Source organism: Equus asinus, unplaced genomic scaffold, assembly GCF_041296235.1.
Source record: "Equus asinus isolate D_3611 breed Donkey unplaced genomic scaffold, EquAss-T2T_v2 contig_305, whole genome shotgun sequence".
NCBI classification, from domain to species: domain Eukaryota; kingdom Metazoa; phylum Chordata; class Mammalia; order Perissodactyla; family Equidae; genus Equus; species Equus asinus.
The window spans coordinates 90,536-103,548 of NW_027224967.1; the positions used below are offsets into that span (position 1 = coordinate 90,536).

Genomic DNA, 13,013 nt, shown 5'->3' on the forward strand with positions numbered 1-13,013 from the left:
CAGTACCAAATGTGAAAGGCTCCGAAACTGTAAAAGCAAGGCAAGCAGTATGGATCCTGAGACATGTTAGAATGGGTCAGCCCAGACATTACTCACAGTGGAGTGCAAACACTACACTGTGTCTAGTTCTGTCCGAGATGGGAGGACTCCACCCATGAGCCCCATCACTCAGTCACCAGACAGGGAACGAGGGCTTCTCTTGGCTTTGGCGCTCTGCTCGCTGGATGGGTTTCCAATTGGTGCAGGTAATGAGTGAGAGGCTCAAAGTAGATCAACAGCCCATAGATGGTCCAACACAATACTCTGGAATCCCACCCAGACCAGGAGCAAGACAGAAGCTAAGGGCTGTTGTCAGCCACAAGCTGACTTCACAAAGCACAGCAGCACAGCCCCCTCCCTTCAGCCCCTTCCTCAACCTAAAGCCCAGCAGACAGGAAGCTCTTTGGGAGAGGAGAAGGGAAGTTGGCACAGGGGAGGGCGTGCTGTTGCCTGAAGGCCTGATGCTCTAGGCCAAACCCAACAAGACATCAGAGTGTAGAATATGATTCCACCTAGAAAATGAATGGCACTATTTTAACAGTAGAGCATCCTGGGAAAATCCAGGATGCCTACTCTGAAACTTAAATCAAGAACATGGAAGCCACACCAGTATGCAGGTATGGTCTCCTCTTTAAAACACAGATGGATATTTTAGTTTTCAAGCACCACAGGAAAACTTTTTAAAAACTTTAACCACTTAGTATAGTATAGGTGTTAAGCAGATTTTAAAAGAGACCCTACATATAGGATGGCTTAAGCCATCACTTATAACCATCTTTATGAAACGTGGTTTACGCCTCTAGGTTTTCCTGGTGAGATTTGAGATCAAACATGGAACAAAGTGTGCTTCACTCACAACACATAGCCATCCAGACTGCATGTACACACATACAGGGTTACGCAAAAGCCCTGATATAACTATATTTAGCCTTTCAGATTCGGTACAGACGGCCAGCAGCTCGCCCTGAAAGTCCCACCAAGGACAAGAGCAGTAACTTTTCTATTTCAATACAATTATGAGCAGAAATTACATGATGCAAAATAGAAGTCCTTCCATAAAGCTGAAGATTTAAAGCAGAAGAAGAGAAGACAAAAACAAATTTCCCACAAAATCAAAATAATTCCACATTGGTCTTGTACTCCATGAAACCCTGAGATGAACTGCAGTCCTCAAACGCCTATTTGGATCTAGGTTCGCCAGAACACGTCAGTAAGCTTCAAACTGGCTCATCATCAACTTTCTGCTGTATTCATAGGCCAAAAATAGTGCCCCGTTGGCAGGGAACGCTCGGATCATAGTAGGTTTCAGTCCAGAATACAAGGCCATTATTCCTAGAAGATAAAAGGTGATGGAAGACTGAGACTCCCCTCCTTGGAGCCACCCCACAAAGCTGCAAAGCATAGATATTTTTACACTTAGAAATCCAGCCAATAGCACTAAAAACCAACGAGTGATGGAAAGACTTATTTCCGGGTTTCCCTGGACTGACGGAAACAAATCAACTAACAGAAACAGGACAAGTGTCAGGTCTCCCAGCAAAGCTGGTTGATGCTTAGGTAACATATAGCAATTCCACACCTGGTTAACTTCTGGTAAATGGATTGGGTAGAGCTGAGGCCTCACGTGGGCAGACAGAAGGCAACCACAGAGCCACAGGAGGCAGCAGCCTTGCAGCTTCTCCTGGGGGGTGAGGGCCACGAGGCATTGGGCCAGCAGAAAGAGCACCGGCACTGAAGTCAGAGACCTGTTTCTAGCATCAACACCAGCGTTGAAGTCAGAGACCTGTTTCTAGCATTAGCACTGCCCAAGGTAGTTATGAAGAACTAGTTAGATAATTGAGGTGTGAGTACTTTGTAAAACCATAAAGTGTTACACAAATTCAAAGAGGGGTTACTATCAGTAATGTACAAGATGTCTGCACTCTATTTGGGATACAAACGAAACAATTTCTGCATATTGTTATGGTGCTTTTTTTTTCTTTCTCTGCTTTATTTCCCCAAACCCCCCCTGTACATAGTTGTATATCTTAGTTGCAGGTCCTTCTAGTTGTGGGATGTGGGACGCCACCTCAACATGGCTTGACGAGCGGTGACATGTCCGCACCCAGGATCCGAACCCTGGGCCGCCACAGCGGAATGCGCGAACTTAATCACTCGGCCACGGAGCTGGCTCCTGCTCTCTCTCTTAAAATCAAGACAGGGACATTCACATCCCAAGGTTTAAGACGTACAGTGGATGCTGGAAGGACAGAACTTTACTCACTAGTTGCATAAAACTGGCTTTAAACAAACATTAACTGGGAAATCTTTATCCTCCTGCTTAACTCTAAAAATTGATAGCAAATTACCTTCAGAAGTTGCTCAGTGCATTTCTAATTCCAGAAGTCTTAGCATTAAGGATGTTGTACATTCTTTTAAATCCCTTCGTGGTTCTTAGAGATCATTTTCTGATAATACATTATGTAAAACAAGTGGTGCTAACTTCAAAACACCTATTCCCTTAGACAAAGCCCCTAGTTAACAATTCCCTCCAGGCTATTGAGAACAAAGAATCCTGACAGGTACCCGGGCCAGGGGTTAGGAATAAGAACTTTAAATTTTCTTGAGAGTAATGAAACTAAACTAACTAACTAACTAAACTAAAGACAGGGGGTTGGAAACAGAAATCCACAAATGTGGATTAATATACAGTACTAGAAAAGGGATATGCGGCGGGGGAAGAAAGCAATTACACACCTGACCACCTCAATGAGACTAGCACCGAAATGACCAGCCCCTCTAAACATACCTCCTGTTTCTGCCATTACCAGACTCACCTTCATTTCTCACAACAGTTATAAATGTTCCAAGAAATCCTGCCTGTTTCCCCGACATGGAAAGAACTTGAATTCTGGATTTTATACAATCCACTGGGTATACAGCAAGCCAGAGGCAGATTCCACCAATGCCACCACTTAACATCAAAGGGACAGGGCCTAGAGAAGAAAATTAGCAAACAGTATTTTGTCTCAAGGGCAGCTGATGTGATATTTCCAGAGGCCAATGGCAGTGGCCGGAGGTAGGTACAAACAAAAACGCTGCAAACACAATTCCCTGAGGAGACTGTCGAAGCTCTAAGAGCATAAGGTTCCGGTTGGTGGCCTGCGTCTACCCCTCATCATGCCAGGACGAGAAGCCCGAGTGAGGGTCATGTTGAGGCTGATCACTGTGGCACTGTGGCCATCCTGTGCCATCCTTGGAGGGCTGGCCCCTAGAATCAGCAGGCCCCCAGCAGCATGGCAACGCCTTACAGGAGGAATGAGAATAGAGGCCACTGAAATGCAGGGTGAGGCATTTATCAGCCTTCTCTTAACTATCTTAATGCCCCACAGCCCTGATTCTTCCTTTACCATGAAAAACCAACGTTGTCTTATTAAACAAGGCAGTTAAGCCTGGGAGCTTGACCAACCCCAGAATAAGTCCACCAACCATGAAGGGAGGTGTTCAAGAAAAAAGTTATCACCCATGTGATTCAAACATTGATATGGTTGTATCCAGCAGCTAAACAGAACAAACTAGAAAGAACTACACTTTTCACTGCTCTCAAAACACTATCAAGACTTATTACCAAGTTCTAAGTTTATTGCAAGCTGACTTATAGGTAATTTCCCACAGGGAAAGTAATTTCTATATTTCTTCTTCCCGAAAATAGATCCAGAAGAAATTCACAAATGTTATTCTAGGGAAGAAGTTCGGGATGTGCTGCTCCAGCCCCTGTCCTGAGGAAATTATGAAGCCCAGAAGAAGATGCTAGAAATCATTCGGCCCTGTTACTTTCTGTGATTTAGAATCTCCCCAGTGCCAGGTGGATCCCCTACAAGGCGGCGCAGAGTGCACAGAATCCGCAGCAACCATAGAGTCGGGAAGCGGACACCATCAACCCACCCGCCGTCCACGCAAATACATTTACCTAGTTCATCTTTTGATCTCCCAGATGCAAAAAACGATCAGCTCAGTTCATAGCCACCAAAGAAGAAGAAATAGCCCGGTACTTCTCGAAGTAAAGTGCTCGAGAGTCCATGGTAGAAACCCAAGGGGCCATCCTTCCTAAGGATACTCTTCACGACAGACCAAACTGTACTGGGAGGAGACACAGAGAGACAGTTACAGCAGGCGAAGCAGCTGAATCTGTAAACAGAGAACCAGAATTCTAAAAGGCCGCTGTGGGAAGGAAATCTCAGGGAAGCTCAGATACAGCTATTTTATAACAACCTTTGTCACCTGAACTACTCCAGGGTAAAGAAATCTCATTAAAATGGATGCACACATTTCTAGAAGGCATATTATCAAAGATGTAAAAAAGCTAACATCCAATTTTTCAATACGGAACAAGTGAAATTACAATAAGGAGTTGTCCAAACTCAGCAAGAATAAAACGGTATCCTATTTGCCCAGTCCCTTACCTCCCTCGATTTCTATCTCCCCAACCTTTCTTTTGATCTGCTATGTTCTGAGAAAATTGGTTCAGGTGTTTAGGGTTTGTCTTATTCTGTGTCAGTGCAGGGAAACGAGCAAGTAACATTAAACATTACTTTAAGGCAAGACAAAAGAAATTCTAAGAATGGAGCTACAGCTCCTGTAAGGCAAGAAGCACCAGGACTTAGTTCTTAGAGAGGTAGGGGTGCAAGGCTTTCTAATTAAGCAGATCCGAGTCCTGCAGCAGCCGGAACACAGCACCCCGTCCATCTAGACTCCTCTTCCCGAGTACGTGCGCCGTGGCAGGAAGAGCGCAGAACCCGCACACTCAGCAGCCTGGCGGACCCCTCACTCCTCACTTTGTTCTCAGAGAGCAGGTGACTCAGTTTGGACCAATGAAGGACCAAGCCCAGAGGTAATAAAGGCCACCTGCTTTTGATGATTATCTTCCTTCCTCGGACTTCAGAAGGCTTCATCGGGTATTATCCATCAGCCAGGTCCTTCCTGCAACGCTGCTCTCATCCTCGGATGTGAACGTAACAAAGTAACCCAACTCGACACGGCCAGCCTACCTTCCCATCCAAGTCTTAACCCCAAGCTACTCTACACCCCTGCGTGGCCACTGCTATGCCCAAAATACAGTCAGCCAGTACTTACTTTCACGCAAGCTGTCCATCTGCCTAAGTCCTTTGGACCTAACCATTTTCCTTAAAAATACCTTAAACCACTTCAAGGGGCATGAGGGCAACTTTCTGGGGGCTATTAACGTCCTACTTCTTGGGCACTGGTTACAAAGGCATGTTCATTTCACACTTACGATTTCTGTGTGTGTTCGCGTTACTGTGTACACATACTATCTCAATAAAAAGTCTTAAAGACTCACAGTTTTGGACTCTGGGCTATGAATAATAGATTCAAATTGGTTGCAAAGAATCCCAAGGGTGCAGGAAATTGGGCTCTATTACAAACCCCAGCCTCGCTGCTGCAAGGGGACTGGTAACTCTGAAAATGGTCAATTTATCTACCAATTTTCCCCAGTGGATTGACAGGGTCTGAGTTAACCACAGCAATATTCACCCCCAGAACTGCAGTCAGCCAGATGTGAAGATAAATAAGCAAGTTTTGAGATTAATCAGGATAATAAATTGCTTTACAATTCAAATAAATCATATTACGTGACATATACACCTTCACAGGGTAACTAGGATCTTTCAAGACTGAGCTGGAGAGGAATTTGATCTGAAGGGCAGCTATGCTCACAACGGTCCTGCTCAGTGTTCCCAGAACTGGCGCCCTTTGCAGGTCCGCTTGAAGGATTAGGGAGGGGCGTAAAGAAAGTTACCGCGGGGATCTGAGGTGATCAGCCTGAACATCTACGTGAAACCTGGGAAAGGGCATCAAATATTCATCTCAGAACCAAAGCGGCCCTTATGAAGGCTCAGTTCTCACACACAGTTCCAAAGCTGTCTGCCATGTGCCTCCGAAAACAGCTGGGGATCATGCCTTATGCCCTCAACCGGTCAAAAGGGGTAGAAGCTCCTGGCTTCATCACTTCTGGGGTATTAAACACCTGTCTATGATGTTCTGTGGCCTGGGGGGTGGGTCCGACCACCACAAATAGTCCGTTCAGAAAATTATTCTGATTGGTAGAAGTTCTAGAAACAGTATTTTGGATTAGACACATCTGTTTCTATATCTGTCACTTAATTTTAGTACAATATATTTTTTAAAATACTCAATACATGCTCGAGACCTAATGTTTGTGCCCAAGCGGTGCTTACTTCTGGCTTTTGGCTATCTTCCCCGACATCTGCGTTTCGTACATGGTCTGTAGCCGGCACTTCACAAGCTCAGTGGGGCAGAGCACCAGGGCAGCAAACGCGGAGGCGAAGGAACCGGCAGCCGCATTATGCAGGTCACTGAAAGGACACAGCACAGGAGACCAGTTACCTGTCCAGCCGTTCATTCATGCAGCACTCACTGCGCTGAAACTCAGTGGTAAAGGAGAGGGCAGATGAAGGGAGAGAAACACTTCCTGAGCGCCCACCAGGAACGTGCACGTGCTGTTTCATTGAAGGATCTGCAACTCGGTGAGGCGAACAGCAAGACCCCAACTGCCACACGGAGAAAACGACACTTAGACATGATACATGTTGTGCCCAAAGTCACACAGCTGCTAAGTGGCAATGATAGGATTCGAACCCAGGTCTGCCTGACTGCAGGATCCATGCTCCTTTATCAGTCACAACGCTACGGACTGAATGTTGGGCCCCCCACCCCAGATTCCTTTGTTGAACCCTTTAACCCCAATGTGATGGCATTTTGCGGGCGGGGAGGGTCCTGTAGGAGGTAATTAGGTTTAGATGAGGTCACGAGGGTGGAGTCCTCATGAAGGGATTAGCGCCCTTATAAGAGACCAGAGAGCTAGGTTGTGCTCGCTCTCTGCCATGTGAGGACACAGCAAAGTGGTCCCTCTGCAAAACAGGAAGAGGGCCCTCCCCAGACATGGAACCAGCTAGCACCTTGATCCTGGACTTCCCAGCGTCTAGAAGTATGAGTAACAAATGTGTGTTGTTTAAGCCACCCAGTCAATGGTATTTTGTTACAGCAGCCAGAACAAGAAACACAGTGACACACAAAACAAAACCAAAAACCATGGAGGAGGAAAACATTACCTATAGTCCCATCACCCAAAAACATACACTATTAATACTTTAGTGTATTTGCCGCTAAGCTTTAAATAAAACTAGGTTCTGAGGCTATGCCTACATGCTCAAAATCCAACCTGGAGCAGTGGAGCATATAACTGCCACAGATGAAAACCCAGGATAAATTTTTAACCAAAAAGCTGCCATTGCAAAAAGATTTCCCAGGTCAGCTGATGACCGCCTCAACCTCAGCAACAGACGGCATGAGGGTGTGATGGTGCCAGAGGAGAGCATAAGGCCGGTGCACGTCAGCAGTTCGAGGGTTGTAGGTAAAATGACTATACTGGAAATGTAAACGGAGGAATGAATGCACATTAGTCCAAAAGCGGAAGCACTCACCTCATCTCCTATGGGTTTAGTACCACCAGCCACAGTCACCAGCACCATGCATCAGGAGGTGCATAACGTCTGAGCGTCTTTTTTTGTGATGTTGGCAGCCATTGGTAGTCATTATGGAGATCTGTTACTTTATTAGGGGTTGTAAAATGGTGATATTCCTATTTAATTCTATGATTTTTTTTCATTTATTAGTTGGAATAACTTGAAACATTTAAATACTCTTTCTGAAACATGAAAGAAGAGAGCCCCATTTTTCGTTGAGTAAATGTTAAAACAGTAATAATGACAAGTCCAAGTATTGAATTTGAATTGCCTCAGGGTATCTGAACAGGTCTTCCTGTTTGTAAATACAGTTTTTAAAAGCTTCTTAAGAAATTTTATGATTTCTGATTTCACTCTGATTGTGATTTCTGTTAAATGCCAACTGGTGCTAAGTGTAACGTAATACTTCTTTTGTTTCATTTTTAACAGGGACGAGGAGGAATAATGTCACTCACAGAGGTATACTGTTTAGTAAACCGAGCTCGAGGAATGGAAGTAAGAATAGAATATTTAGATATTCTTTTAACTAATTATAGACTTTCTTAATATAGTACAAATTCCCCTATAGTGAATAGAATTTGAGGAAGGGTTGTGAATATCAAAACTATTTGGAGAAGCAGTGTGGTGCAGTGAATAGAATACTGCCCTGGGGTCTAGGAGGTAGATTCTGTTCCTGGTTTTGCCAGTGATTTGCTGAGTGACCTTGAGTAGCTTACTTAACCTCTCTGGACTCAGGTTTTCTACCTTTAAAATAAGGGTTTGGACGCACAGATACCTTTCAGCTCTAATGTTCTGTGTTCGTATTGCTGTGATTAATAAGGTTGAGTGTGATGCCCCTTCTCTGTGATAGTCACCTGTTTGAATTAACTGGGTTGGATACCAATTGCCTGTAAATGATACAGAAAAAGCTGCCCTGCTTCTTTGGCTCTGAATCTGCAGCCGCTGTTCAACTCTCATTGTCCCTTCACACCCAGATGTCCTTGGCCTCCAGGGTTCTCACCGTTGTGCCCTCTAAATCAGTTTTGTGGTGTCAGCTCCATGCAAATGACCCACACCTGTCTCTCCAGCATTCAGCCTGCCCCATGAGCTAAGCCTCTGCTCTGTTCTTATTTCAATAGTCATCATAACTGCCATCAGTGAGTGTTCCCCATCCGCCAGGCACTCTGCAAGGGTTCCCTCATCTAGCCTCCCAATAACTCAGTGAGGGGCCTACTTTTACTGTCCCTGTCTGGGGGATAATTTGGGGAAGAGGAAATTGAAGCTTAGAAAGATTAAATAATTTGACCATGGCAAATTATTTGGACCCAGGCTGGGCTGGCTCTGGAGCCATTCTTTGTGACTCAGAGCTGTGCTTGTCAGCCACCACATGGGCTGAGTCTTTAAGGCCATGTGGTCCAGAAGGGTAGCCGCTAGCTAGCCACGTGTGGCCACTGTGAACTTGAAGTGTAGTTAATGTAAACTGAGAGGTGCTCTAAGTGTAAATTATACATTGACTTTACAAGATTTAGTACAGAATAAAGAATTCTTAAATATCTCATTAGTAATTTTTGTATTGATAATGTGTTGAATTTTTGGACCTATTGGGTTAAATAAAATGTACGTATTAAAACTAATTTCACCTGTTTCCTTTTATTTTTTTAATGTGGCTACTAGAAAATTAAAAATTACATTTATGACTTGCATTTTGTTTCTGTTGGATAGCACTGCTTTAATGAGTAGAAGTCTGCTTCTTTGTTAATCCTTTTTGCCTTGTAGTGATTAAGCTACCTAAAATCCTTGATAAACGATGCTTTAAGTTTGCTCTTCTGTTTCAGTGGTCATTATAATTATATAGCATCACTCTATTAATTTTCAGTGTAAACTGGATTTGTTTCCCCATTAGTTGCTCTCGCCAGAAGATTTAGTGAATGCGTGCAAGATGCTGGAAGCGCTGAAATTACCTCTCAGGTAAAAGGTCCTCCGCGGGGCCTTGCTGGCTGTAGTCGCTGCTCCTCACAGAGTGGACAGGCAAGCGCTGCCAGGTGCCGTCCTGCAGGGCCAGCCACCATATCGCCCCTCTTGAAATTACATTCCGTGTGAACAGAATTCACTGGGCCCACAAGCATCTCTGTCATTCTGGCCTCCATCCTTAGGGCTGGGCGTGGCCTGCGGGTGCTAGTAGTCTGAGGGCTGTGGATTGAGGGCAGTGAGAGTAGAATGTAGGCACCTCCCATGAGGCCAGAGTAACCAGCGCCTCCTCCCCTAGACATTTTGCGTTAGTTTCTGGAAGCTTAGAAGTGCAAATATTGAGCTGTGAATTACATTTTCCTTATCCTCAGGTTAAAAAAAAGTAGCCATACGTATTTCTGGATTATAGAAAAGCCTCTGGATTATAGTTCATAATTTTATTACCTGTTTATTCATGAGCTTTTTAGTTATGCCATGGTTGCTTGTGGTCGTTATGTTTTAAAGGTTATTTTGTGTTATTCTTCCCCTCATACCTGGGCATAAAAGATATCAAGAAATACTTGCGCCTCCTCAGGGGTTGAAAATCCCGGATATTCATGGCTTTGTTCTCCCATCTGCGATTTGTAGGCTCCGAGTTTTCGACAGCGGCGTCATGGTAATTGAGCTTCAGGCCCACAAGGAAGAGGAAATGGTGGCCTCAGCCTTGGAGACAGTATGTGAACCCGGCTTCCTCTGGTTATTAGGGCTTGCTACCAAGACGCGATGCTTAGCAACTTGAGAAACAGGATTTCCTTTTGGATTTAACTTTACTAAAAAGTAACATTTGAAGACCCAATTAAAAAGTTTATCATTAATGAATAAATAGTAATCAAAATTATACTTTGAAAGCTTTTTGAAACTTACCGATACTCGTAACGTCTTGTAAGTAAGGAGATAGAATTAGTGAGGCGTTCTCTTTTCATTTGATGCCCAGTGTTGAGAACAGGTTCTTAACTCTGTTAATCAGAATGTTACCCATGACTGAACTTTTTCTTTCAGTAACACCCACATAAGCAGCATTATAAAACATCACAAGTTGTTTTGTGAAATAATTGCTTCAAAAAATATGAAAAGCAACTGTAGTTTAGATGGCTTTTGCTGGCCAAACTGCTAATATTACTCATTAGGATATTTGAAATATTACTGCCTTCATAGCCTCTGCGGCGAGCCTGTATAATTTGAATAACTCATATTTATTATGCTTCTAATTTTAAGCTAGATGAAAATCCCAAGACTATAGGTATTTCTACCACATATTTTAAACTACATCTGTAGATAAGGGTCCTCAGTGGAGCGTGTAATATGCACTCAATTAGAATTTGTCGTATGTTCCTTCTTAGAATAGCCAATAGTTCTTTTTAAGCTTTACTGTAGCGCCTTTGTACTCCCGCACTGTTTTACTATGCACTTCGTGATATTTTAACCTCTTCTCTGTTTGTTCTGGGTCCTTCAGCTTTTGCAGAATTAAACATTAGTGAAGAAGAGGTGGTTCTGTAGTGGATATTCTTACATTTAGTAGGAAATTCAGTCCGTTATTCCTGAGTATACTGGTGGACGCTCTCCTTAGGTTGGCGCCTAGACGGTCCACACCATCACATTTTTCTGCTCTGTGTTTCTGTTAGGTTTCAGAAAAGGGATCCCTAACGTCAGAAGAGTTTGCCAAGCTCGTAGGAATGTCTGTCCTCCTGGCCAAAGAACGGTACGTAAGGTCCTTGCTCTTCATTACACCTTGTAGTTTGTGTTTCTGAACAGACACATGATTGTGGCTTTTCCTCTTGATTTCTAGGTTGCTTCTTGCAGAGAAGATGGGCCATCTTTGCCGAGATGATTCCGCGGAAGGCTTGCGATTTTACCCACATTTATTTATGACACAGAGCTAAGGGTTTTGTATTTGAAATACTTCTTGTCTGTATCTTTGCGTCATGTAGAGGTTGTCTGACATTGAGCTCAGAGTAAACCCTGATAAACTGAGCATTTACAGGAACTTTGCAGTATAATATAAAACCCTTTTAATTTCTCCCTAAATATAATGGTCCAGGAAGGTTATTTAGGATAAATATAGGAAAATACAGAAAAATGAATGACAACGTGAATTTGAAATCATGCTACAGTTGTAAAGAACCCTCAGAGTTGAACTTGAAATATGGTAGTTTTTCACTCAATCCTCAAGTCTGACTATTTTTTAAGGAAAGGAATTTAGTTCATGGGGGAAGAAAAGGAGAAGTTGCATGTTTGGACAGGTTAGAGTGTTATTTTGGTGTGAGAAAAATTCACTGAATTATAAATAAGGTTTTTTCCTGTATCTAATGTGCCCATTTTGGGGGGTTTTCATGAAGCAAGTCATATGTACGGTGTCGTCTAAGAACCTGACAACATTGGAACAAATATCAAACTGCGGAATGCTGTCAGCAGCTCCTCCTAAGGGCTTTTCTTTGGAAGCAGCCATACGCATGTCTGCAGCAGACCAAATAAAGCACTTAAAAAGGGAGAGAATTTTATTTGTCTTACGTATATATAATCTGAGTAGTTTCTTTCTTTCTTTTTTTAAGTGATGATTTCATAGCTGGCATTTAAAGAATGCAACTATGTCATTTTGTTTAAAAAGTACTGTGGATTTTGAAACTGAATTAAAGAGCTGTGTAGACATGCCCAGAGATAAGATTACAAATTTGGGAAGCAGACGGCTCAGGAATTCCCCAGGATTGTTGTGCAGGGGAGGGGCTGGGAGAAGCTTGAACTAGCTTAACAGGAACCTTGGTGCTCTTTGACCTCGAAGCCAAGGACAGGAACATAGACAGTGGAAAAGTAAAATGTCTCCTTTTCCTTCCCTTAAGGAGTTTCAACATTGAACTTTTAAAAATATTTCTATCACATTCTAGCAATATTTTTTTTCTTACCCCACACATCATAAGTTGTGTGGAGAAACTATCTCACCAAACAGTATTACCGAGGTAACAAAAACTGGCTGATGTTGAATTTAGATTGCTTGAGTTTTCAAGTGGACTTGCCTGCCTTCATATGTTACTGTGGTACAGCATACAGTATGTCGGCATTACCTCAAACTCAGGGACCCCACGGGGACCAGAACACCCTCTTCCTGAGACTGAGTTGGAAGTGGAAGGTAGCAATAGTTTTTGACCAAGTCTCTGGAAGGGATAGTATCTGTATCCAGAGAACGGTTGAGACCAGGAGGAGGGGATACCCAGGGCCACACTCTGGGGTCCCTAAGACATTCTCACTGAGTGAGGTGGAGGGCCACTGCCTGAGGCTACTGCAGATGCCCTTTGGGGACCCTTTGCCTTTGCAGGAACCCTCGGCCGCAGACCCAGGGAATCCCTCCAAGTGCAGGCAGAGTCTGTCCCTGATCCCTGCCTGAAGAGTGGCTGTCACTGCTTTGTGTCCTCCAGTGTCATGGGAATGTTGTGGCTGAGGCATCCTGCCTTA

The 13,013-nt window shown here is 43.7% G+C and overlaps 1 protein-coding gene and 1 pseudogene across 1 annotated transcript; one reads left to right on the forward strand and one right to left on the reverse strand.

The window, feature by feature from the left end:
- Window positions 1-522: 522 nt before the first annotated feature.
- On the reverse strand, window positions 523-6,460 carry LOC139043611 (mitochondrial ornithine transporter 1-like; annotated as a pseudogene).
- LOC139043612 (vacuolar protein-sorting-associated protein 36-like) lies at window positions 4,542-12,456 on the forward strand. The gene is made up of 6 exons (XM_070503591.1): window positions 4,542-7,471; window positions 8,013-8,078; window positions 9,466-9,530; window positions 10,158-10,242; window positions 11,192-11,268; window positions 11,356-12,456. The coding sequence occupies exons 2-6, from the start codon at window positions 8,028-8,030 to the stop codon at window positions 11,447-11,449; spliced, it is 372 nt and encodes a 123-aa protein (XP_070359692.1). The 5' UTR covers window positions 4,542-7,471; window positions 8,013-8,027; the 3' UTR covers window positions 11,450-12,456.
- The last annotated feature ends 557 nt before the right edge of the window (window positions 12,457-13,013 follow it).

Excerpts from the sequence above, each read along its gene's own strand:
- LOC139043612 (XM_070503591.1), top strand. The coding sequence starts at position 8,028 with ATGTCACTCACAGAGGTATACTGTTTAGTAAACCGAGCTCGAGGAATG. Across the intron at positions 8,079-9,465 it reads ACCGAGCTCGAGGAATGGAA|TTGCTCTCGCCAGAAGATTT; the intron begins GTAAGAATAGAA and ends TTTCCCCATTAG. Across the intron at positions 11,269-11,355 it reads GTCCTCCTGGCCAAAGAACG|GTTGCTTCTTGCAGAGAAGA; the intron begins GTACGTAAGGTC and ends CTTGATTTCTAG.